Source organism: Ostrea edulis, chromosome 5 (assembly GCF_947568905.1).
Source record: "Ostrea edulis chromosome 5, xbOstEdul1.1, whole genome shotgun sequence".
Classification (NCBI taxonomy): domain Eukaryota; kingdom Metazoa; phylum Mollusca; class Bivalvia; order Ostreida; family Ostreidae; genus Ostrea; species Ostrea edulis.
This window is the reverse complement of record NC_079168.1, coordinates 5,486,195-5,511,847: the sequence shown is the minus strand read 5'-3', so window position 1 is coordinate 5,511,847 and position 25,653 is coordinate 5,486,195. Positions and strand designations below refer to the sequence as shown.

Sequence of the window (25,653 nt, the reverse complement as noted above, 5' to 3'; positions counted from 1 at the left end):
TCTGAGATCCGTAGCTATGTAAAATGAATCCGCACTCTCAAGCCAAGAGGAGAGTTGTTCTTTGGACGCTGATAGCGGCCGCTGTGGGACTGGGTTTTGGAATGATTATTGGGCGGTTCGGATTTCTTACAGACAAGGGTGATCAAAATGCTCCAGGAATTTCAGACGCCATTGTCCAAGACGGGAACCCGGCGATCTCCTCGGAGATCATCGGTCAGATCAACAGCGACAACATCAGACAGTATTTACGGTCAGTTACTTTCTAATCGCTGTACCTTGCTTTACTGCTCTGTCTGGAACAATCGATCATTCAACCTTTTTGGTTCGAAAAAGGATTATTAAGAAATTAAGAAACTAATACTGTATACTAGCGGCCATTGTTCCGTTCTTTCATTTGTTTTGCTGCGTTTACAGGCAACCATTTGCAATATGATGAATGTTTCATCACGGATCGGAGTAGTCTGTTACGTGTTTTTGAGATCAATTAATATGCTGATTTGTCAGAATATATCAATATAAATAAGGTTTGTTTAGATAGGCTGTCTTCAAAGTGTTTGTCTTTCAGGTAGATGGCCGACATGAATTGCCTATAATACATGTACATTGTACAAAATGTACCTAGACGTGATAAAAATCCATTATCCTCGATTTTGGAGTGCGTTGAGAGACAGGGCAGGGCAAGTGAATTTTCTGCCAGCTCCCGGATAAGATCTAGATAAGATACCTGTAAATATGTTTACAAATACACATGCCCTTGCGGGTTTTAACCTATACAAAGATAAAGTCCCATAAATGTGCTCTCTTCCGACGTTATCCCTGTCCTCTCACATTATCAAAGTAAGAATGACAAACACACGTGCAGGGGCGTGTTTACTCAGGAAATTCTCTATAAACCACAAGTGCAGTTAAACCTTCACCACAAAAAACCCATACATTCTTATCAAAACTGGCATTGATCTGTTGGAAGTTTTAAGTGTAAAATGTAAGAAAATGTCAAGTTCAAATTTTCATTTTCTAAGCAGAAGGCAAGCTTTTATGATCATCTTTTCTTCTGTCTTCCGTCTGTCTGTAACTTTTCACATTTTCATCTTCTTCTCAAGAACCACGAGACCAATTTCAATAAAACTTGACACAGATCGTCGTTTGGTGAAGGAAATTTAAGATTGTTTGAATAAAAAGCTCAGCCCGCTTTAAACGGTATACCTTATTGCTATTCTAAGGTTTTTCTTTCTATCATTATTTCTTTCTTACATACTATGTGCACGCGATTTCTCGAATATGCGTCGGCCGATATTTTGTCAAATTTTCAGAGATGCTAGATATTCACTTGAACTCGATAGCTTTTTTTTTTTTAAATTTTGATTACGTCAATTGTTACGTACGACATTGACAGTTTTTCGACTCTCAGAGGGCCACTTTGCCCTATAGTGTTTTCAAACACCATTAAAGATGTCATCTTCAAATTTTCAACGAATGTAGAGGAGACTTAGCAGATGTGATATAGCGCATTGCGATTTGTCTGATGTAAAAGGCGTTGAAGCTCGCCTGGGCTAAAAAATGTACGACAAACTTTTTATGCAATTTTGTATACAATTTTGTTAATATCTTTCTATATGAAAATAATTTGTAAAAGCATAAATAACAAACGTTTGTAGACCTCTGGTGTATCCAGGGGTCCGTGTTTGCCCAACTATCTATTTTGTATTGCTTATAGGAGTTATGAGATTGACCACTGTTCGTTATCTTCACCTTTGATCATGACAAGATCTGTTCGAAAATACCACATTTTAGGGGCAAGTTTCTCAAATAAGGGGCCGAGAAGGGTTGAAAGTATTTTCTTGATATCTAAAAAACTAAAAAGAAGTGGTTAAGCATTATTGAAGCAAAATTGTTTGTTGTAATGATCTGTAAGTGATGACGTCAGCAAAATGATAATTGATTTACGTGATAATGGATTTCTAAAGGAATAATATACGAAACTTTGATGCTTTCTTTCTCTTAAACGAAAACTATTTTGTAAAGCATTATATGTAGATGAATTGGTCAGAATAGGACTTTAAACAATATGCCGTCTACAAATTTTGTCTTAAATTCACTTCTAAGGAATTCAAGGGATGACCCCTAAAACTCATTATCTTATATTCATAAAGGACTAAAACGTTTTGTTAAACAATACAGAACAAAAGTTGTAGATACTGTTAAGACCTATTCGAAAATATCAAGTTTAAGGACTCAACCCCTTTAATAACGGGCCAAAAGAGGTCAAAAGTATCGTTGTATTAGTAAGAGTTGTAACATTGTGTTGTATCAGTAAGAGTTGTAACATTGTGTTGTATCAGTAAGAGTTGTAACATTGTGTTGCATCAGTAAGAGTTGTAAAATTGTGTTGCATCAGTAGTAAGAGCTCTATCATTGTGTTGTATCAGTAGTAAGAGTTGTATCATTGTGTTGTATCAGTAGTAAGAGTTGTATCATTGTGTTGTATCAGTAAGAGTTATATCATTGTGTTGTATCAGTAGTAAGAGTTGTAACATTGTGTTGTATCAGTAAGAGTTGTATCATTGTGTTGTATCAGTAAGAGTTGTATCATTGTGTTGTATCAGTAAGAGTTGTGTCATTGTGTTGTATCAGTAAGAGTTGTATCATTGTGTTGTATCAGTAAGAGTTGTATCATTGTGTTGTATCAGTAGTAAGAGTTGTAACATTGTGTTGTATCAGTAAGAGTTGTAACATTGTGTTGTATCAGTAAGAGTTGTAACATTGTGTTGTATCAGTAAGAGTTGTAATATTGTGTTGTATCAGTAAGAGTTGTAACATTGTGTTGTATCAGTAAGAGTTGTGTCTTTGTGTTGCATCAGTAAGAGTTGTAACATTGTGTTGTATCAGTAAGAGTTGTATCATTGTGTTGTATCAGTAGTAAGAGTTGTAACATTGTGTTGTATCAGTAAGAGTTGTATCATTGTGTTGTATCAGTAAGTGTTGTATCATCGTGTTGTATCAGTAAGTGTTGTATCATTGTGTTGTATCAGTAAGAGTTGTATCATTGTGTTGTATCAGTAAGAGTTGTGTCATTGTGTTGTATCAGTAGTAAGAGTTGTAACATTGTGTTGTATCAGTAAGAGTTGTATCATTGTGTTGTATCGGTAAGAATTGTATCATTGTGTTGTATCAGTAAGAGTTGTATCATTGTGTTGTATCAGTAAGAGTTGTATCACTGTGTTGTATCAGTAAGAGTTGTAACATTGTGTTGTATCAGTAGTAAGAGTTGTAACATTGTGTTGTATCAGTAAGAGTTGTATCATTGTGTTGTATCAGTAAGAATTGTATCATTGTGTTGTATCAGTAAGAGTTGTGTCATTGTGTTGCATCAGTAAGTGTTGTATCATTGTGTTGTATCAGTAAGAGTTGTGTCATTGTGTTGTATCAGTAGTAAGAGTTGTGTCATTGTGTTGTATCAGTAAGAGTTGTATCATTGTGTTGTATCAGTAGTAAGAGTTGTAACATTGTGTTGTATCAGTAGTAAGAGTTGTAACATTGTGTTGTATCAGTAAGAGTTGTATCATTGTGTTGTATCAGTAAGAATTGTATCATTGTGTTGTATCAGTAAGAGTTGTGTCATTGTGTTGTATCAGTAAGAGTTGTATCATTGTGTTGTATCAGTAAGAGTTGTGTCATTGTGTTGTATCAGTAGTAAGAGTTGTGTCATTGTGTTGTATCAGTAAGAGTTGTATCATTGTGTTGTATCAGTAGTAAGAGTTGTAACATTGTGTTGTATCAGTAGTAAGAGTTGTAACATTGTGTTGTATCAGTAAGAGTTGTATCATTGTGTTGTATCAGTAAGAATTGTATCATTGTGTTGTATCAGTAAGAGTTGTGTCATTGTGTTGTATCAGTAAGAGTTGTATCATTGTGTTGTATCAGTAAGAGATGTATCATCGTGTTGTATCAGTAAGAGTTGTGTCATTGTGTTGTATCAGTAGTAAGAGTTGTATCATTGTGTTGTATCAGTAGTAAGAGTTGTATCATTGTGTTGTATCAGTAAGAGTTGTGTCAATGTGTTGTATCAGTAAGAGTTGTATCATTGTGTTGTATCAGTAGTAAGAGTTGTGCCATTGTGTTGTATCAGTAAGTGTTGTATCATTGTGTTGTATCAGTAAGAGTTGTAACATTGTGTTGTATCAGTAAGAGTTGTGTCATTGTGTTGTATCAGTAAGAGTTGTAACATTGTGTTGTATCAGTAAGAGTTGTGTCATTGTGTTGTATCAGTAGTAAGAGTTGTGTCATTGTGTTGTATCAGTAAGAGTTGTATCATTGTGTTGTATCAGTAGTAAGAGTTGTAACATTGTGTTGTATCAGTAGTAAGAGTTGCAACATTGTGTTGTATCAGTAAGAGTTGTATCATTGTGTTGTATCAGTAAGAGTTGTAACATTGTGTTGTATCAGTAAGAGTTGTGTCATTGTGTTGTATCAGTAAGAGTTGTAACATTGTGTTGTATCAGTAAGAGTTGTGTCATTGTGTTGTATCAGTAGTAAGAGTTGTGTCATTGTGTTGTATCAGTAAGAGTTGTATCATTGTGTTGTATCAGTAAGAGTTGTAACATTGTGTTGTATCAGTAGTAAGAGTTGTAACATTGTGTTGTATCAGTAAGAGTTGTATCATTGTGTTGTATCAGTAAGAATTGTATCATTGTGTTGTATCAGTAAGAGTTGTGTCATTGTGTTGTATCAGTAAGAGTTGTATCATTGTGTTGTATCAGTAAGAGATGTATCATCGTGTTGTATCAGTAAGAGTTGTGTCATTGTGTTGTATCAGTAGTAAGAGTTGTATCATTGTGTTGTATCAGTAAAAGTTGTATCATCGTGTTGTATCAGTAGTAAGAGTTGTAACATTGCGTTGTATCAGTAAGAGTTGTATCATTGTGTTGTATCAGTAAGTGTTGTATCATTGTGTTGTATCAGTAAGAATTGTATCATTGTGTTGTATCAGTAAGAGTTGTATCATTGTGTTGTATCAGTAAGAGTTGTGTCATTGTGTTGTATCAGTAGTAAGAGTTGTAACATTGTGTTGTATCAGTAAGAGTTGTAACATTGTGTTGTATCATTGTGTTGTATCAGTAAGTGTTGTATCATTGTGTTGTATCAGTAAGAGTTGTATCATTGTGTTGTATCAGTAAAAGTTGTATCATCGTGTTGTATCAGTAGTAAGAGTTGTAACATTGCGTTGTATCAGTAAGAGTTGTATCATTGTGTTGTATCAGTAAGAGTTATATCATTGTGTTGTATCAGTAAGAGTTGTATCATTGTGTTGTATCAGTAAGTGTTGTATCATTGTGTTGAATCAGTAAGTGTTGTATCATCGTGTTGTATCAGTAAGTGTTGTATCATTGTGTTGTATCAGTAAGAGTTGTATCATTGTGTTGTATCAGTAAGAGTTCTATCACTGTGTTGTATCAGTAAGAGATGTGTTAAACCCCCTCCTCTACGATGCATTACTCAGATATAATAACTGTTATAGTATACATAACGAACGTCAAAGGTGGAGTGATGAGATTACTGGAGCATCGTGGTGATTAAAACAACCTGTAGTTTTGAGATTTAAATGTATACTGGATAAAATGATATTAATTCTTAAAGTGACCTCCCACAAAGTAATTAACGTATGAATTTTATCAAGGTTAGGTAGGCTAACTTTTTTGTTAAACAATCTATCTCTGTATATTAGGCATGAGAAAAACCTAATATGCGTTCTCATTTTCGCCAACTTCAAAGAAGAAGACTATTTTACTGTATCCTTGTAAATCTGTATTCAGGACAGTTATGACAATGACGAGTGAGTTTGATATTCAGGTTTATATTTTGAAAATCATTGTGAATAGTTCATGTATAGAGAATCTACATATTATGTACAGGTATCTGTATTAGATAGCGCATCTAGTACATCAAACTTGGTACTGTATACATTTTACATAGTATACATAAAAGTTTTTAATCTCTTTAGTTTTTATTTGGTGATTACGAATGTATGAATATTATTGAACCCCAACTATTGGTAAGAGGTGGAACATATCTGTTAATGTTTTTATCAATTACAGTTTCATGAATGAAAGTTGTATGCAAATGGATTAGATATAATAATGATATTTTTGACTATATGACAAATATCCCCTATGCATCGTCCCTTGGTACCTTTAACTGTATTCTAATGTTTATACATGTTTATGTCTTTAGGGGCCCATTATTTGGCAATAAACTGTCTGTGCCTATTTTGAAAATTAAAATAAGGAGACGGCTCGTTACTTAGAGAGTAAACTAGTCAAGGACTCAATTTGCCTTGTATCAATCAATTCCAATCACTTATCACAATCAATCCCACTCACTTATCACAATCCCACTCACTTATCACAATCCCAATCATTTCTCACAATCAATTCCCCTCACTTATCACAATCAATTCCACTCACTTATCACAATCAATTCCACTCACTTATCACAATCCCACTCACTTATCACATTCAATTCCATTTACTTATTACAATCAATTCCACTCACTTATCACAATCCCACTCACTTATCACAATCAATTCCACTCACTTATCACAATCAATTCCACGTATTTATTACAATCAATTCAACTTATTTATTACAATCAATTCCATTTACTTATCACAATCAATTCCACTCACTTATCACAATCCCACTCATTTATCACAATTAATTCCACTCACTTATCACAATCAATTCCACTCACTATCACAATCAATTCCACTCACTTATCACAATCAATTCCACGTACTTATTATAATCAATTCCACGTATTTATTACAATCAATTCAACTTATTTATTACAATCAATTCCATTCACTTATGATAATCAATTCCACTCACTTATCACAATCTCACTCACTTATCACAATCCCACTTACTTATCACAATCCCACTCACTTATCATATTCAATTCCATTTACTTATTACAATCAATTCCACTCACTTATCACAATCCCACTCACTTATCACAGTCAATTCCACTCACTTATCACAATCAACCCCACTTACTTATCACAATCAATTCCACTTATTACAATCAATTCCACGTATTTATTGCAATCAATTCAACTTATTCATTACAATCAATTCCATTCACTTATCACAATCAATTCCACTCACTTATCACAATCAATCCAACGCACTTATCACAATCCCACTCACTTATCACAATCAATTCCACTCACTTCTCACAATCATTTCCACTCACTTATCACAATCAATCCCACTTACTTATCACAATCAATTTCACTTATTTATTACAATCAATTTCACTCACTTATCACAATTCATTCCACTCACTTATCACAATCAATTCCACTCACTTATCACAATTAATTCCACTCACATCACAATCAATTTCACTCACTTATCACAATCTCACTCACTTATCACAATTAATTCCACTCACTTATCACAATCAATTCCACTCACTATCACAATCAACCCCACTCACTTATCACAATCAATTCCATTCACTTATCACAATCCCATTCACTTATCACAATCCCACTCACTTATCACAATCCCACTCACTTATCACAATTAATTCCACTCACTTATCACAATTAATTCCACTCACTTATCACAATCAATCCCACTCACTTTTCACAATTAATCCCACTCACTTTTCTCAATCAATCCCACTCACTTATCACAATTAATTCCAATCACTGAAGAAATGAAGGATAATTTATCTTATGATATGCTATATTTGAAAAGGATGCATGCAGGTTAACAAAAGACCAGACCTATGGGAGAAAACAAATATCCTGAAAAAATCACACTGTTATATCAAGTTTCTTAGGTCTGTCGTACATAAATATGAATTTTTCATATTTTTATTTCAAACCTATAATTGATTATCTACAATGTTAAAATTAACCTTCAAAGTTGGCCTAAATAGCATTTTCTCCATTTAAACACCTATTTTTAAATGAATTTTGGCTTTGAAGTCCTTCAAGGCAGGCCTGACTCTACCTTTTGAAAAATTGTGAAATGTGACAATATTGAGAACAATTTACAATAGCATTTTAGAGGCAACCTTGTCTTAAGGTGGAAAGTCACGAAAGATCTTTTGAAAATATAAATAAATAAAACAGGGGAACTGTTTTTTTTTTTAAAACCTGGTTCATATTTACACGAGTATCAATTGTGCTTAGAATAGCTAACTCGACTGCATCGCTGGAAGAAGTATATGTTGTCATTATTTTTGCCATGGTTCGAGTCCGTCTCACGCCACAATTCTATTCTTATTCTTTATTTCCCATTTTAAATACTTTTTTCATATATAATCATGTGTATATTTTCCTTCAATAATGTAGTTTAGATGCACATCCATTCTTTATATAAAAGGCATTAAATGAGATAATGCAAACACAGTAAAGTACAATTGTCCCCACTGTGTATTCCAAAGACAATAATCGTTCATGCTGAGTTACTCTTCGGAAGCAAATGTGCGACGAAAAAAAGCATGCCATACAAGAATTGTTGTGCTTGCCTTTCCAGAACGTCTTTGGAAAAGAGTTCATGATGATATTTGAAAAAAGTGTTGCAAATGGGAAATAAAAATAGAATTGTGGCGTGAGGCGAATTCGAACCACATGGACCTCAAAGTGCGTACGCAATGCATGTACCATGCTAGTAAATCGTTGTAAAAGAACGATTACGTCTATGGTCACATACTAACAGTGTTCTATCTATAACATCCTATTAGTAAGAGAACCGCTTCCAGCTCATACTTTACAAAACGGTTGCTAGTGATATGGTAACACAATAAAGCGTGAGGACTGTTAGAAATGAATATATCATCTTATTTGTAGAGAGCTGTCAGAATTACCCCATCTTGCAGGGACCAGTGCAGATTATGAACAGGCTAAGGGACTCCATGACTTTTGGAAATCAGTGGGTCTTGATGAAGTGTTCATCACGCCATACGAAGTTCTCTTGTCCTACCCTGATACCAACGACGAAACCAAGATGAATAGGATCTTCGTCTACAATTCGACAGATCACGTGGTCTGGCAGTCTGCCCTGTATGAACCAATATTGGACCCCAGTGAAAACAAGTCAAACGTTGTACCTCCATTTAATGCGTATTCTGCACCTGGAGATATCAATTCAGTAAGCAAATCTATCTTTACTTCACCGAAGCGTTACAAGCTGAGTTCGTGTCGGGTGGTAGACAGCACACATGTAGGTGTAATATACTCCCACCGGAAATTTCAAAGTTTAAGTCAATAAAACTTTGTACAAAAATATGTTATGTACCCAAATTCGATAACAGTTGTTAATTACAATTGATTGGTTTACTAGGATCATTATGTGAGAAAATATTGCACAGGGGACAGCATTTTGAGTTAAAATTGATAAATTCAAACATTTTGATGAATCATAAGACTTAAAATATAACAAGTAGGAAACAGATACCGTGTTTCATCGTCCTATAGATCGTGAAAGCATTCATTTCTGTACCATGTTCTGTTTAACATGATGCCACGCGTTCTAGAAGAAGGATTTGAAGCTGTCTAATCTTTGTTCTATATTCTACCGCCAGCCCCCTATGACGTCAAGCAATATTATGAAACGTTATTCATAATGTGACCAAATAATAAATGTAATAAACATTAGAAAGAAGACTATAGCTCCCTTAATCACTTGAATGGTCACAATAAATTTTCAGACAGACTTGGTATATGTGAACTATGGCAGAGTTGAAGATTACAGATGGCTGGCTAACAACACCAATATTAGCATCACGGGGAAAATTGTACTGGTTCGATACGGCAAGATCTTCAGAGGGGACAAGGTCTGCTATGCAAACAAAATTTTCTTATGTATTTGTCAAACAAGTGTGATTTTCTTACAGATATTCTAAGATATGATTTTATGATTCAGGCCCATCTAGCACATTTGCATGGAGCTAAAGGAATTATTATGTACTCCGACCCCGCAGATTACGCTGTAGACGGGGAGAATTCACAGGTCTATCCTCACGACTGGTGGCTGCCAGATACGGGAACACAGAGGGGGACAATATTTCTTAGAAATGGCGATCCTCTTACTCCAGGATATCCAGCTACAGGTGTGTTTCTAACGAAACTCCAGGTGATTTAGCTACAGGTGTGTTTCTAACGAAACTCCAGGTGATTTAGCTACAGGTGTGTTTCTAACGAAACTCCAGGTGATTTAGCTACAAGTTGTTCCAAAAACAACACATATTACACACAACACATTATCTAGCTGCAGGTGTCTCCCAAGCCAAACTCCAGCAGTCATATTCACGAAGCTATCTTTGGACTAAGACGTGTCTTAATCTTAAGTCAGGTGTATAAATATATGTAAGGGAATAAGAATGTTCCTAAGTATTTAGTACACGTCCTAAGCCCCAACTTATCATGTTCCGAAGGTATCGTCGAGAAACATCCTAAGACGTGTCCTAAGTTCCTAACCTTTTTCCTAAGTTATATTTTAGGACATATCTTAGGAAAGTTTCGTGAACATGCCTGCAGGTGACTCGGCGGCAGGTGTGTTCATAACAAAACTCATGGTAATCCAGCTACATGTGTGTTCCTAACAAACTTCAGGTCATCCAACTTCAAGTGAGTTCCTAACTAAATTCCTGGTTATTTAGCCACAGGTACATTCCTAAGAAAACTCTGGGTAACATAGTTTTAGGTGTTTCCTAAACAAAACTCCAGGTAATCCAGCTGTAATTATGTTTCTAACAAAATTCTAGATTTTGATATTCCATTTTACATATGCATGAATTGATGTTATCGTATCTCCCACATCTACATACGCAATATATCGATTTGCCGATATATTGTTACACTTCACCACAGTCAACATTCACAACATGTCATATACACTTGGTGCTTGTCATTGTAGAGAATGCATACAGACTAAATGAAAGTGACCCAGAAGCACAGCTTCCAAAGATCACAGCTCATCCCATCGGATATGGTGTTGCCAAAACGCTTATTGGGTAATGTAGGAAGTCTAGGGACTGTCTAGTTTGGGAGAATATTCCGTGTAACTGAAATATCGTACCATGATTGGGTGCTTAGCCGTAAATAATCATATTTCTGTCTATTAAAGAAACAGCTAGGTTTGTTAAGTTATAGTTACATTTTCAACATTCTCTGTCTGTCTGTCTGTCTGTCTGTCTCTGTCTCTCTGTCTTTGTCTTTGTCTCTCTCTCTCTCTCTCTCTCTCTCTCTCTCTCTCTCTCTCTCTCTCTCTCTCTCTCGTCTAACCAACGAGATTTGTTGAAGGGCTGCAGAATGTAGGCCTATGCTCGGCGCTTACGGCCTTTTAATAGGGAGGGATCTTTACCATGTCACACCTGCTGAGACACGGGGCCTCGGTTTTTGTGGTCTGATCCGAAGGACCGCCCCATTTAGTCGCCCCTTACGACAAGCAAAGGGTACTGATATCTATTCTAACACGGATCCCCACGGGACCACAGTCTCTAGGATAGAATACACAAATGTAAAGGCAAAACATGTACTATCATAGATAGTTATAGACCTATCCAGCATTACGGCAGCCATATCTTTTTTACAACCTTTACCCTTCCTAACGGGTTAAAAGCCACTTCCGGTTTCGTTTTCAAACCACTTGATCACACAATGAATTTTCATGTTTTCCACTAAAGCTACTTACGTGAAGCAAATAAAAAAGATTGACACATGTAGTTATTGTAATGACGTTATGACAAGAACTTATTGACTTGCTCCTTGAAGCCTAAAAGGTATTTTTGACTGCATTTTACCCACACAATTTCTAGTATACATGTATATATAAATCCTCCTTGATCAACTGTGCTCTAGTACTTTATGAAATCAAAGTCGCTGTCATACTCATAGGTCATGATCAGGATGGGAACAACTTCTCATTTTAGGGACACAATACGCAAATCATTAATTTGTCTCTTGAATTTATAAGAGGATGTGCTTCTGTTATGAAGCTGTTGTTTTCTTTTTTATTAATTGTGAATTTATCTGAAAAATTCTAAAATTAAAGTCTTGTGACAGAATCTCATAAAGAGTTAATAGGATGTCACTCAATAGCTGAGTAATGAAATCCCAGGGTTGGTTGTGTGCATAGTGTAATATTAAAAGTGGGTGAAACGGTCATGAAAGGGTTGCCACCCCCCACCCCCCCCGATTTTTTTGTAATTACAATACCACTATGAAACTGCTTCAATGTCTATTCGTGAATAACAGTTATGCCGTACAATAAATATAGATATATTAGCAACTGAACAAGATTAATGAACATGATAATAAAAGTATTATTTCAATAAGATATTGAACTCGGACCAACTTTCCCGATTCTTAACATTCAAACCGTATATATTTTAGCCACCAGTGCATTCAAATAGCTCCAAGTCTATATAAGTACCCAACAATGTATCAAGGAAAGCGAGTATGAAATCGGCAATTGCTGGTGAATGTTTACATGGGTCGCTCTGCAATATTTAACCCACTGTCATTCTCAACATTATGTGCTTCATCCTACCTTACCATCCTATGCTTTAATGTGATTTGTTAAAAATTGACTGTATGCCACTTATATCATTGTAACGGTGGTTATATAATATGCTATGTAACTGGATGTTCTAACGGTGGCTATAGACTATGGTATGTGACTGGATGTTATAACAGTGGCTATAAAATATGTTATGTGACTGGACGTGCTAACAGTGGTTATATAATATGTCATATAACTGGATGTTCTAACGGTGGTTATATAAAATGTTATATAACTGGATGTTCTAACGGTGGTTATAGAATATGTTACATAACTGGATGTTCTAACGGTGGCTATATAATATGTTGTGTGACTGGATGTTCTAATGGTGGTTATAGAATATGTTATGTGACTGGACGTTCGACCGGTGGTTATAGAATATGTTATGTGACTGGTCGTGTTAAAGGTGGTTATAGAATATGTTGTGTGACTGGTCGTGTTAAAGGTGAACATAGAATATGTTGTGTGACTGGTCGTGTTAAAGGTGAACATAGAATATGTTGTGTGACTGGATGTTCTAATGATGGCTATAGAATGTGTTATGTGACTGGATGTTATAACGGTGGTTATAGAATATAATAATAATAATAATAATAATAATGTGCGGTATTTATATAGCGCATTATATAATTTGTAATTACTCTAAGCGCTTTAACAATGTAAAATGTAAAACATGATAAGATTAATCAGAGCATAAAATATAACATCCAAATAAAATAAAACTATTTAAACATTACGAGTTCATGCGACAAACCAGTCTTTACTTTAAAAAAGAATATATTACAAAATATGGTTATAAGTACCCAACAATATGTTATGTAACTGGATTTTATAACAGTGGTTATAGATTAAGAATGTGAAGAATAAGGTGTGTGCTCTTCACAATACATATGATGGAAGATATCCCTATACATGTGGCCTGTCATTCAGATTTACCTTTCCATCTGAGGATAATGTAGTGGAGTGACAGTGTTGGTTGAAAACAGTCAATTGTAAAAATTTCAAATGATCCATCAAAGATGTGGACTCCCAAGTCTGATTCAAGAATATACTCTTTACATTTCGTAGATAGCAAACCTACCAATAACAATGTTTATCCCACTTTGAATTTAAGTCACATTCAGTCAGTCCAGGGAAACCCCAAAAAGATAGGGAAATAATTCATCTTTCTGCTCCCAAGAAAAGGTTGAAATTGATGAAGCTTCCATAGAAATTCCATTTTTCCAAAATGAATCTACTCATGCTGCATCACATCATGCATGAAACTCTGCACCCTTTTGTACAATGCCACGAACCAAAAGCGTAATAACGCGTATTTAAAAACGTAATAACGCAAAAAAAGGACGTAATAATGCAAATGAAAGATGTAGTAACGCGAAAGTGTATAAACAGTGTATGTTGAATATCATGTTATAGTGTATGATGACTTTCGTTGTTGTTACTTCATTTTACCTGATGTATACTCATTATAATATGTTTTATGGTTTGAATATGCTTTATTGTCACCAACTGGTCGCGGTAGCTCAGTACGCTTCGTAACTGGGAGGTTGTGAGTTCGAGCCCCGCTCGTGTCATGGCGACGTCAAACCTAAGACGTAAACATGGGTAGTGATTGCTCCTTCGCCAAACGATCTGCACTTTAGGAGTGAAAATCACGAGTCTTTTGGGTATTACCTTAAAAACGGAGGTCCCGTATCACGGCAGGCGTTGGCATGTTAAAGAACCCTCACTGCTACGGCCATGAGTGCTAAACATAGGTATAAATTTGTGGTAATTCACCTACAGCTGGTCTCGTTTCAATGAGTGAAAAATTCCAGACGGAACGTAAAACAAACAACATTTGTACATCTTTAAATCCGTGTTATTACGTCTTTTCAATCTGCGTTATTACATTTTTATTTTGTGTTATAGTGCCTCTCTTTCTCATTATTGTGCCTTTCTTTCGCATTATAACGCGTTTAGTTCGCGTTGACGCTTTCGTTTGAAATGATTCCAATTGACTTTTGTTTTTTGTCCTCATAACGCAGGTCAAACGGTTTATAATTGTCCTCCCTTGACACGTTTCCTTAGCTCTGTCTCTCCCGTATCAATAAATATATTTGATATTCAATATCACTTATGCATATATTATTGAGGGCATGTCAATAGTACATGTTCATGTATAAATCTGTTTATTCTGAAAGGCGAAAACAGGACGTGAATACGTTCAAGATTCAAGAAATTGCACTATCTGACTAGATTGTGTCAAGGTTGAAATCTTAGAGTAAGACCTTGTGGGTATAACTCATAGTTGTAAATGTATGACCATCTATCACAGGTATATGTAAGACTTTGTGGGATTATGATAGTTATGTCTCCCCTTTCCAGAAGGGGACATATTGTTTAAGTGTGAATTCTTCTTCTTCTCTTCCGCTTCTTCTTTTTCCGTTTCTCATGCAAAGTTTGTAGGCATAGGCCTTTCATATTTTATATGTGGGTATGCCAAGATTAGACAGTGTGTCTCGTACCATGTTTGATGACCTTGGACCTTGACCTTTTAGGTAAAGGTCAAATAATAGACTTTTTTGGCATTTTTGTCCGGACCATAACTATTTTGTCTTTTGACATAGGCCTTTGATATTTGGTATGTGGATAAACCATGATAAGCCAGTGTGTTGTGTGCCATTTTTTATTACCTTTGACGTTTTATGTATCGGTCAGATAATAGAAATTTTGGGGCATATTGTCCTATGTCAACTATTCTGCCACGTCATCCTAGGCCTATGTGTGTTGTTTATTTAAATTAATATGTATCTTATTCCAGGCTTTCAAGCGGGTCCTTATTTTCCTACAACAGCCCTTATTTTCCTTATTTGAGCTTTAGAATCCTAAAAAAGCCCCAATTTTTTGTCAAAATTCCTACATTTTCAAATTTTGAAAGTATAGATAAATTTGACATAAAGTAAGTGTTGAAATTATTAAATTTAGTCTTAGTATACTTTCAGAAAATGAATATGTTGCTAAAATGTACATCTCAGAAGACATCTTGATGGTTATCAGCTATATTCAGCATTGATTGTGAGCCATGGGAGTCCACCTGAATTATATCATGGTTTGTACTGAATGCCGAATATGGCTGTTGATGACCACTGGTATGAGCTTCTGAGTGGGTAATTAGTTTTTGTATCATTGCTCTTGCAAATGGTGAGTAAAACATTTTTTCTTTCCTATTGATTTGTAAATTTAACCCTTATTTTTGTCTAAAAAGCCCCTAAAAATCCTTAAAAAGGCCCTTATTTTTTTGTTAATTTTGCCCTAAAAATGGCCCTTATTTATTGCAAAATGTCACATGAAAGCCTGTTATTCATATCTTTGGTTGTGTTCATTTTTGGTAGCAATAAAAAAAATCACACGAATATATTTCGTTTACAATGCTTGTGTGGAAGTTCTCGTTCTATTAATGGCGCTAAACTTAGAACGAGGAAGACACATTCCAGAGAAAAAATGTCCCGCGTGCTTAATGCAGATGAACTCCGGACGAAATTGTTTTGACTAAGAAATCAAACGAATTTTTCAAGCAATCAGCATCGTTGTTAAATCATCACTTTAAAAGTTATTAAATTATATAAATATTACACTATCTATCACAGATATATGAGCGGTGATGAAGTCCCGGACAGCTGGAAGGGAGCACTTAATATAACCTACAGATATGGCGGGCAATTGAAAGATTCAGGATGGTATGCAAAAATATGGAATCAGATGTTTTGCTTTTTTGTCTCTCTCACACTATATCCTCTCTTTCTTTCTTTTTTCAGGTGGGTGAGAATGAGAATATCTACTAAAAATGAAAGGAGAAAAACCTACAATGTTTTTGGGCTTATCCGAGGAAAAGTTGAACCTGGTAAGTGTCAGGCTATCCGAATTGGCAAATGGATAGAATATATTTTATTTGTACGTCCGTCTGTTTTCAAAACTGCAGTAAACCATATTTCCACACATTGCTTTTAAGACAGGTATGTCTTACTAGGAAACCATCGAGACGCCTGGGTGTTTGGAGCGATCGATCCTTCGAGTGGAACAGCGGTAATGAAAGAGGTGTCCCGAGTGATGGGAAACCTTGTTCAATCAAGTGGGTACAAAAAAAGACTATGCTCAAAAGTGCAATATTGCACATAAAAACAATGAGAGAAAAATGCGAGTTATAATATCTTTATACCTTTTTAAATATTGTTACAGACAAATGGCGTCCACGGAGAACGATTGTGTTCTGTAGCTGGGGTGCAGAAGAATACGGACTCATAGGATCTACTGAATGGATAGAGGTGCAGTGCTGTGCTAATCTAGTGAAATTCTCATTTCTTCGTCAGTATCTTGCAAACTTGTATCGCTTCATTTCAGCAATACGTAAAGAATCTCGCCTCTCGTGCTGTTGCGTATTTGAATGTGGATATTGCAGTAGAAGGTATGCTTCATTATATACCCCAAGAATGAAGAGCTTTGATAAAATAGAAATGGAATTTATTTTAAGTTTTATATATCTACACATATTGTCTATGAATTAGGTAATTATTCGATTCGATCACTCGGCACACCGCTTTTAAATGCTGCTGTATATGATGCAACAAAAAAGATTCCAAACCCCGATCTGGAACACACCACAACGAAAACTGTCTTTGACAGATGGCTGTCTAGCTTTCCAAATGTCAACAACACTTTGCCGCGGTATTTTCTTTCTCGCCAACTTCTAACCTAATCTTTGAAGATTAATTATCTGGTCTCAAAAATGCAATGTCCAGTATCTCTCCTTTGAATTTCAGAATTTCTGACATGGGGTCTGGAAGTGATTACGCTTCGTTTATCACACAAGTTGGCCTACCATGTCTTGACATAGGGTACACATACAACTCGGTGAGATGTTTTCAGACTTTCAAGATTAGAAATTCCATTTAAGGAGACTAAGAGGTTTACGCCATTTCGATTTTTAAACGTTTATGGGTCTAATCTACTTTATCACGAACCAGTTAAAAAAAAATCAGCAATCTACGAGAATTGATCCTCTGAATTTAAATGATCCCACTATATACTACTACACTTAGAGTATGGACTCGAATTTTGGTCCCTCATCACGGTGAACTGGAAATACATGGATCTTGAAAATTCGGACCATTTTATCCATTACAGCTTAAGCATTTTCTTTGCGCGCTATTTTAATTAATTATTAGTATAACTGTTCAGGTCATCACCCGATCGGTTTGGATCTTATGAAACATACGCATTTCTCGAAAACTTTCAAGCCCAGTTACCTGAATCTAATCGTTTCGTGTAGGAATTGATGAAAAAATGAAAGAAAAACATTTTTGATAGTCAATGTATCGTAATACCTTTTGGCTGTTTTTCGCTTGAGGCACAATAAGATGCGATTGCAACAAGCGACAAATGTTTCTTAAAATTGTTATTTGGCTTGTTCTACGAACAAGTTTAAGTATAAAATGTTGGGCATTTTGATGGATTTGATTGGGTTACAAGGCTTGCTTCTCCCTTTGTTTGGAAAGGTTTACTTAAAAACGATTACATTGTTCCATGATGGGACTGCAGTTTCCCTTTTACAGAAAAACGTACATCCTAGGTGCACCCCTTTAAAAATATGTATGGGCCTCGACAGTACATTTGGAGATAGGCAGGGTAAAAGGGGGTGAAAAAGGGACCAGGGAAAGAGGGAAGAAGAGGGAGGGATATATGAAAGGTGTGGGAGTGAAGGAGGAGGTGAAACCCCACCCTCAGTCCCCAGTACATAGTGGAACTAGGATATCTCGAGAGAAAGTCGGTCCCCATTACATAGTGGAACTAGGATATCCCCAGAGAAGGTCAGTCCCCAGTGCATAGTGGAAGTAGGATATTCCAAGAGAATGTCTGTCCCCAGTACATAGAGAAACTAGGATATTCCCAGAGAAGTCCCCAGTACATAGTGAAACTAGGATATCTCCAGAGAAGGTAAGTTCCCAGTACATAGTAGAACTAGGACATTCTCAGAGAAGTTCCCAGTACATCGTGCAGCTAAGATATCCCCAGAGAAGGTCAGTCCCCAGTACATAGTGAAACTTGGATGTCTCCAGAGAAGTCCCTAGTACATAGTGGAGCTAGGATATCCCAGAGAAGTTCCCAGTACATAGTGGAGGTAGGATATCCCTAGAGAAGTTCCTAGTACATAGTGGAGCTAGGATATCCCCAGAGAAGTTCCCAGTACATAGTGGAGCTAGGATATCCCAGAGAAGTTCCCAGTACATAGTGGAGGTAGGATATCCCCAGAGAAGTTCCCAGTACATAGTGGAGCTAGGATATCCCCAGAGAAGTTCCCAGTACATAGTGGAGCTAGGATATCCCCAGAGAAGTTCCCAGTACATAGTGTAGGTAGGATATCCCCAGAGAAGGTCAATTCAAGACTAACCTCTAGGATCTCTATATGTTGAAAATTATTTTTTTGTAAACATATATAGGTTGATTTTGAGATAGGGAGAGTAGAACCAAGTCAGCAAACGTCGTTGTCTTCTGTTTAGCAAAATGGTTATGGTGATAACCGTTCACAAAGAAGCTCCAAAAACATGGACACTGTGTAGACGTCTAAAATTTGAGTTTTTCAACTTGGATTGATACCTTAATCGTCGACATAGTGTACATACACTTAGCTGATTCAATTCACTACATAGAATAATTATGTTTACAGAACAGATACAAGATATCCTCTTACCCACTTTATCATTCAAAATACGAAACTTTCAAAGTGCTGGATGAGATTATGGACCGCGGATTCAAGGTATTTATTAACCGTCGACTACTGTTCTGTACTAAAACATGACATATATTACGTCTACTCTGCTGTTGGTTTCAATTTATATATATATATATATATATATATATATATATATATATATATAAAAGCACAAAAACCCAACAACACCCTACTTTCTTAAAGTGTCGGATCTGAGAAGATACAAGGCCAGTAAAGAAATTTATAAAAGCACTGAAAAGGCCACGACACTGTTGGTTATTTAAAACTCAAATTTTCGACGCAACCCGCGTCTTTATCAAGAGACATAAATTACATAAACAAATAACACACAAAAACGACAAGTATCGATAAACTACATTGGTGAGAAGAGTGATACACTATTGTACTGAGTGATAAAAATGGTGGTGGTTACGTTGTAAAGCGTGTTTACTGACTATGGTTTAGAGAGTTTGTACCATGGTCGGGTCGGGATGAAAATAAAATTATTCTTGAAAAATTACAGAAATCAGAAAAATTTAGAGGGAAATCTTACAAAACAATGTGATTATGGAATAAAATGGTGGGAAGATAATGATATGGAGTGATTAAGTTCAAAACAATATTAGGTAGTCCGTACCATTGATGATTCGGATATGGTGAACAGCGAAAAATAATGATTGCCAGAAGAACACGATTAAACAACAAACAAAGTCAATCAAAAGACACTGATCTAGCATTAAAATCAACAATCGAATAGGTGAATGGGAGAGAAGTCTAAGGAAAAAGATTCAATAATATTTTTATTTTTCAAGGTAATATATTTTTCAAGGTCAGACAAATTGAAGCCGCATTCTAGAAATTCTGATAACCCAACATAAAGAGCTATGCGAATCCGAATTTATGTTGATTTAGAATAATGTTTTACCATAGTTTAGAGGTCTTAAGATGATATATTAATAAAATACTAGTCTTCAAGGTCAATATATTTTTTCCTTTATTATCATCCCCCCTTTTTTTATTTTAAAATTTTAAAAATGAGAGGGAGAGAGAGAGAGAGAGAGAGAAAGAGCTATAAAATTTCATAATTGTAATGATTTCTTACGATGTTCTAACATAATTAGGAAGTATTGAAGGTCAAACAACAATCGCAATCCTGGGAATCCTCGCTATGGCTAAACAGGGAACTCAAGGTTAAATAAAGGAACTCAAGGTCAGAGCCTTGAAACCGGGGAAACGAATTGTATTTATATTAATCAAACAAAATAAGATATCTTATCGGGTGAATTTTGGCGATTAGGCTATGGAAACTGATTTTAACTAAGGATTTATCCTGGATTCATGCGCGTGAAATCATTCAAATTATTCATTCCACCTGGACGGAATGATTTCAAACGGTGCATCCAGGATTTTTCCGTGCTCTTTCTCTCTGCATCGGTCCATATATATATGTGTGTGTGTGTGTGTGTGTATATGTATATTTACATATTTACAAATGCTCTCCATATAAGTATGTCATAAAATAAATACCTCATTTTTTTAAAACGTTATGTCTGTAGTACCATCGAGCAGTGGGGCAAACGTGGGCTGAGATAGCACGAAACCTTGCCGACTCCTTAATCATTCCCTTCAAAGTTCAGGACTACGCTGACAAACTCGATAACCTCGTCAAACAACTCGACACTGATTTTGGACACTTGATGCGAAGAAACGGCATTCAATTTGGCAAGCTTTCATTCTTTATTATCTATTTTGTTCATATTTTTTATATGTACGAGTTTCTGATAATGAGTTTTGTTTTACACAGAATTACTTTACAACGTTTCACGTCTTTTCACATCAGAGACGGCTGCATTTCAAACATACGTGGACTCTGTAGACAAGAAAGAGTATGTTTATATGTCAAAGAGCTTAAGAATACTCATTCACAGATTTATCAAATTCTCATTTTCTGTGTTGAAATATAATTGAACAAAATATTTTTTGTCAATCATATTTACAGTCCATTTGCAATTCGGAAAATCAACGACCAGCTTCTACAACTGGAGCGGGCGTTTACTGATTCCCTAGGTCTACCAGGGCGCCCCTTAGCCAGGTATAGACACTTTTTAGTCTCCTATCGGTAAAACTGGAGGGTTATATGTTTCTGCTCACTCTATCTGTCCCACATAGCTTTCCGCACCTTTTCTTTTCTTTAGACTTACAAGCCAAACTTAAGACCTTTCACATGGGTAGTGAGTTTTCCTTCACCAAGCCCCAAGCATTAGAAACATAAGCCACTTACCTTCGGATATGATCGTAAAAACGACTTCCCCATGTAGCGACAGGCTTTGGCATGATAAAGTACTCTCATTTTTACAGCCTTAGGCGTCATGTAACTGTCTGTCTCTGAGGGAAATCAACAAACTTAGTCTTCGTCTTCATGCTGAGTTGCACTTGTCACCAAAGTTCTCCATACACTCTGGCTTTGGCCAGTGTAGTTAACTGGTCCCCCATCCTTGTTGTTTTGTTCGCCATTCTACTCCCCTTCTCCTCCATATCTATTACCCCAGCTTGCTTTTACGATACCACGTCGACACATAGGTTTGATGTGGTCCATCCTGTTAATGTGTCATATCGGTCAACACATAATGTTTCAATATTCTGGTTTAGACGAATCTGTGAAGAGACTTCCAAATGTCCCCGAGGGCACTAAAGGACCACCTGCCTGCCTCCGATAACCTGTATCTAACATCTAACGATAGGTGTTTATCTACTGCTATTTTGCTGTCTGATCTCTTAATGTCATGCTTGTTAATGTTTATGGATGTTTGAATTAGCTCTCATGCATATGCTTTGTTTTCTTTTCATTCACATGGAATTCTGTTTGATGTCTAATTAAGGTAGCTCATTACACCAACATTTTAACTAATGGCTTGTCAACACATCTCTCATGAAGTATGATTTCACCAAAGTGATACAAATTCTCAATCATTTTATATGAATTTTACATGTCAATTTGACGGCCATCTTGGTCGACCCAGTTTTACTGGAATTGTAGTCCCTTACATAATTGTTTTGCATCCCTTTTCCCTCTCGATATAATGAATTATTCATTAAATTATACATGTTATAACCTTTTTCTCTGAGATATTTGTGTATTTTTGTTTTCATTATGTATGGAGACATTGATTTGAAACGTGCTATGAAGCTTCTTGGCTACATATGTAACTACTACTGATAGGTTTGACTTATGCCATGGCTGATCCGGATTTATGAGAAATGTTGCTCTTTACGTGATATTTGTTTTCTGTATTTTATTTAGTTTTATCTATTACATCATGTTTGGATACATTGATGAAAAGCTTCTTGGTAGTTTGAATTTCGTTAAGGTTGACTCAATTGTAACTCTCTGGAATAGACATTTTCCAGAGTTGTGCACCCTTCTCCGCTTTGACTATGACGTCGAGGTATATGCATGCACCAACTTCTCACAAAATAAACAAACAAAAGAAAGCAATCAATATTTTAGCTATTTTGAAATACCAGGTATTTGAGGTCAGAGGTAACAATTCCATGGGTTTCTATGTTCTTAAAAAATCTTTAAGAGTTATTACCAGCACAATTCAAATCTGCATTTTATTTTTAAATTTAGGGTAAGGAAGTTGATAAGGATAGACCCACTTCCGTCGTGATTGATCCTCGTTTTTTTTTACGTCCGTCTTACATGTAAAACAGGTCGTGTTATAATGTAGGCTTTCCCATCCGTCCGTCTGTGTGTTAGCTTTTCTGTGTACGGGTCATATCTTTTACACTGTGAGGCCTAGGGCTATCAAACGTGGGTGGAGGTGTGTTGCGAACCAAACGTTGGTCACTGTTGCCATCTTTTGGAATATATAAGCTATACACACTCAGATCGTGTACACATCATGTATAGAACTCTGTGACAGAAGCTATCAAACCTGGTCAGTTAATGCATCTTGGAGGAAAGGTGTGACATGATATGACTTTTATTTTTACAATATTTACAAATTTTGTCCGGGTCATATCCTAAGTACTATGTGGCGTAGAACCATCAGATGAGGCACCTTGAGGGGAGTTGTGTTTGAACCCGAGAAAGGTCACTGTGGCCTCATTTTGGAATTGCAATTGAAAGTGTCACAGCTTGTGACTTCAAGTATGCAAACATGCATCATGCATATGTGGTTCCAGACCGGCGAATCATGTACCCTAGCGGTGCACTTTATTACACGAGTTATAACCCGTTCTATAGGATTAACTTTTGGTGACTGGGGAGCTGGTAAGGCACATATATTGCTGTAACAATAATCTGAGAATTCTTGTTTCTGTCAATAAACTAATGCATCCATATCATTTACAGCTTGACGTTATGCAGTTTTTAAACGATATTCATATTCAATAGGCACGTTCTGTTTGCGGAGAGTAGTGTCAATACATACGCTGGAAGCAGTTTTCCAGGGCTGGCTGATGGTATGTTTGAGATTGAAGGAAGTTCAGATGAACAGAGCAGATGGAACATTGTTAAGAAACATTTTACTGTGATTCTTCATACAATTGAGTCCGCCGCCTCCACACTCCGTGACGTCTCGAAGTTCATGTCTTAACACGAGTCAGAAACGATGAGAAATGTGTAAATACTATATAGGAGAATCAAACTGATCTAAGATCATACATTGATTCATTTGGAATATCATATTCCAAAAACATTAAAAAAAAAAATGTTAATACACACTTATGTCTTCATAATAAATGTTCGATGTGACCGGTGGACCGAGCGAAGCATGTCATTTTTGACGTGTCCCAGATGATAATTTTAGTTCGGTTAAGTATGGTAAATTAGAAATAGAAATTCAATTCACTTGAAAATATATATTATTTTATGAAATTCACCTTGCGCTAAACGGCCAATAATATCCAAATATCAGATCGGGAATATATGAGGATAACATGACGTAAACTGTGCATTGTGATGTCACATACATTAGCCTCGACTTTTTTTCTTTCAAACGTAATAATTAGATCTTATAAACAACATCACATCTTCAATACCTATACAAACACTCCACAAAATAAGAAGGTCGTCACTTGAAAACTGTGGGAGGAGTAGGGCGGACAAATTATGTACTCTCCATAGAATATTAATTTCCAAATAGACTAAGTTCAACAACCTGCAATTTTCTCAAAAATTGCAGAAAATCAAAATCCATCCGACATGCACATCTTCAGTACCTAAACCAACACTCCACAAAATAAGATGGTCCTCACTTGAAAACTGTGGGAGGAGTTGGGCAGACAAATTATATACCCTCCATAGAATATTAATTTCCAAATATACTATACACAGAAGTGGTGTTAATCAAATGTGAATTCTAAAAAAAATCTAAAGAACTTTTAGTAAACTTAAAATCGCAAAACTTTTCCCAAATCAATAACATCAAAACCTATGACTTTTCAACACTATACACAACCATTCCTCACGATAAATTAAATACTAGACTTTTTGATATCATAGACAGTTGCTTCTTCAACAAAAATGGAAAAAGGAAATATTCATATTTAGTGATCAATCATCCAAAAACTTACTTTGTTAAACACCACTCTGATTCCAAGCACAAGTACTCTGAAGTTGAAATAAAAAATATGCTAGAATTCCCCATTGACAATATCTTCGTGGTCTTTGGTGATCACGTCTTCAAACAGTCTGTTGGAAATTCCCATGGGCACGAATTGTGCTCCTTTGTTAGCTGACCTATTTCTATATTCATATGAAGCAGAATGTATTCAAAAACGTATACGCGAGAAGAAGAAATATCTTGCTGTGGCCTTCAATTCGACATTTAGATATATCGACGACGTTTTGTCTATTAACAATGATAACTTTCATTTATATGTCGATTCGATATATCTCTGTGAGCTCGAAATAAAAGACACTACAGACTCGTCCACTTCTGCTTCATACTTAGATATTTTATTGAAAGTAGATATTAACGGCAAACTCACAACTCAACTGTATGACAAACGGGATGATTTCAGCTTCTCCATCGTCAACTTCCCATATTTATGTAGCAGTATTTCATTATCACCTGCATATGGTGTTCATTTTTCTCAATCGATTCGATACGGAAGAACTTGTTCTGCGTATAGTCAACTTTTCAAATCAAGACAAGCTACTGACAAATAAGTTGATGGTACAGGGGTTTCAACAGTCTAGATTGAAGTCAGCATTTCGCAAATTCTATGGTCGATATAACGATCTAGTTCGTCAATATAACCTATCATTGGGTCAAATGCTGTCTGACATGTCACACTGATTTTGACTACGGATAACT

At 35.8% G+C, this 25,653-nt stretch overlaps 1 protein-coding gene across 1 annotated transcript; it reads left to right on the top strand.

Annotated features, from left to right (window-relative positions):
• LOC130055219 (N-acetylated-alpha-linked acidic dipeptidase 2-like) lies at positions 1–24,520 on the top strand. Its single transcript, XM_056167097.1, has 17 exons — positions 1–250; positions 8,865–9,165; positions 9,725–9,850; positions 9,940–10,126; positions 10,933–11,029; positions 16,209–16,298; positions 16,377–16,462; positions 16,571–16,690; positions 16,798–16,883; positions 16,960–17,023; positions 17,124–17,283; positions 17,379–17,469; positions 19,283–19,372; positions 20,884–21,049; positions 21,132–21,213; positions 21,327–21,419; positions 23,727–24,520. The coding sequence occupies exons 1-17, from the start codon at positions 24–26 to the stop codon at positions 23,926–23,928; spliced, it is 2,268 nt and encodes a 755-aa protein (XP_056023072.1). The 5' UTR covers positions 1–23; the 3' UTR covers positions 23,929–24,520.
• Positions 24,521–25,653: the final 1,133 nt, after the last annotated feature.

Coding starts and splice junctions, on each gene's coding strand:
- LOC130055219 (XM_056167097.1), top strand. CDS start 24: ATGAATCCGCACTCTCAAGCCAAGAGGAGAGTTGTTCTTTGGACGCTG. Junction 16,299..16,376: donor CAATTGAAAGATTCAGGATG/GTATGCAAAAAT, acceptor TTCTTTTTTCAG/GTGGGTGAGAATGAGAATAT. Junction 21,050..21,131: donor AAGAAACGGCATTCAATTTG/GCAAGCTTTCAT, acceptor TGTTTTACACAG/AATTACTTTACAACGTTTCA.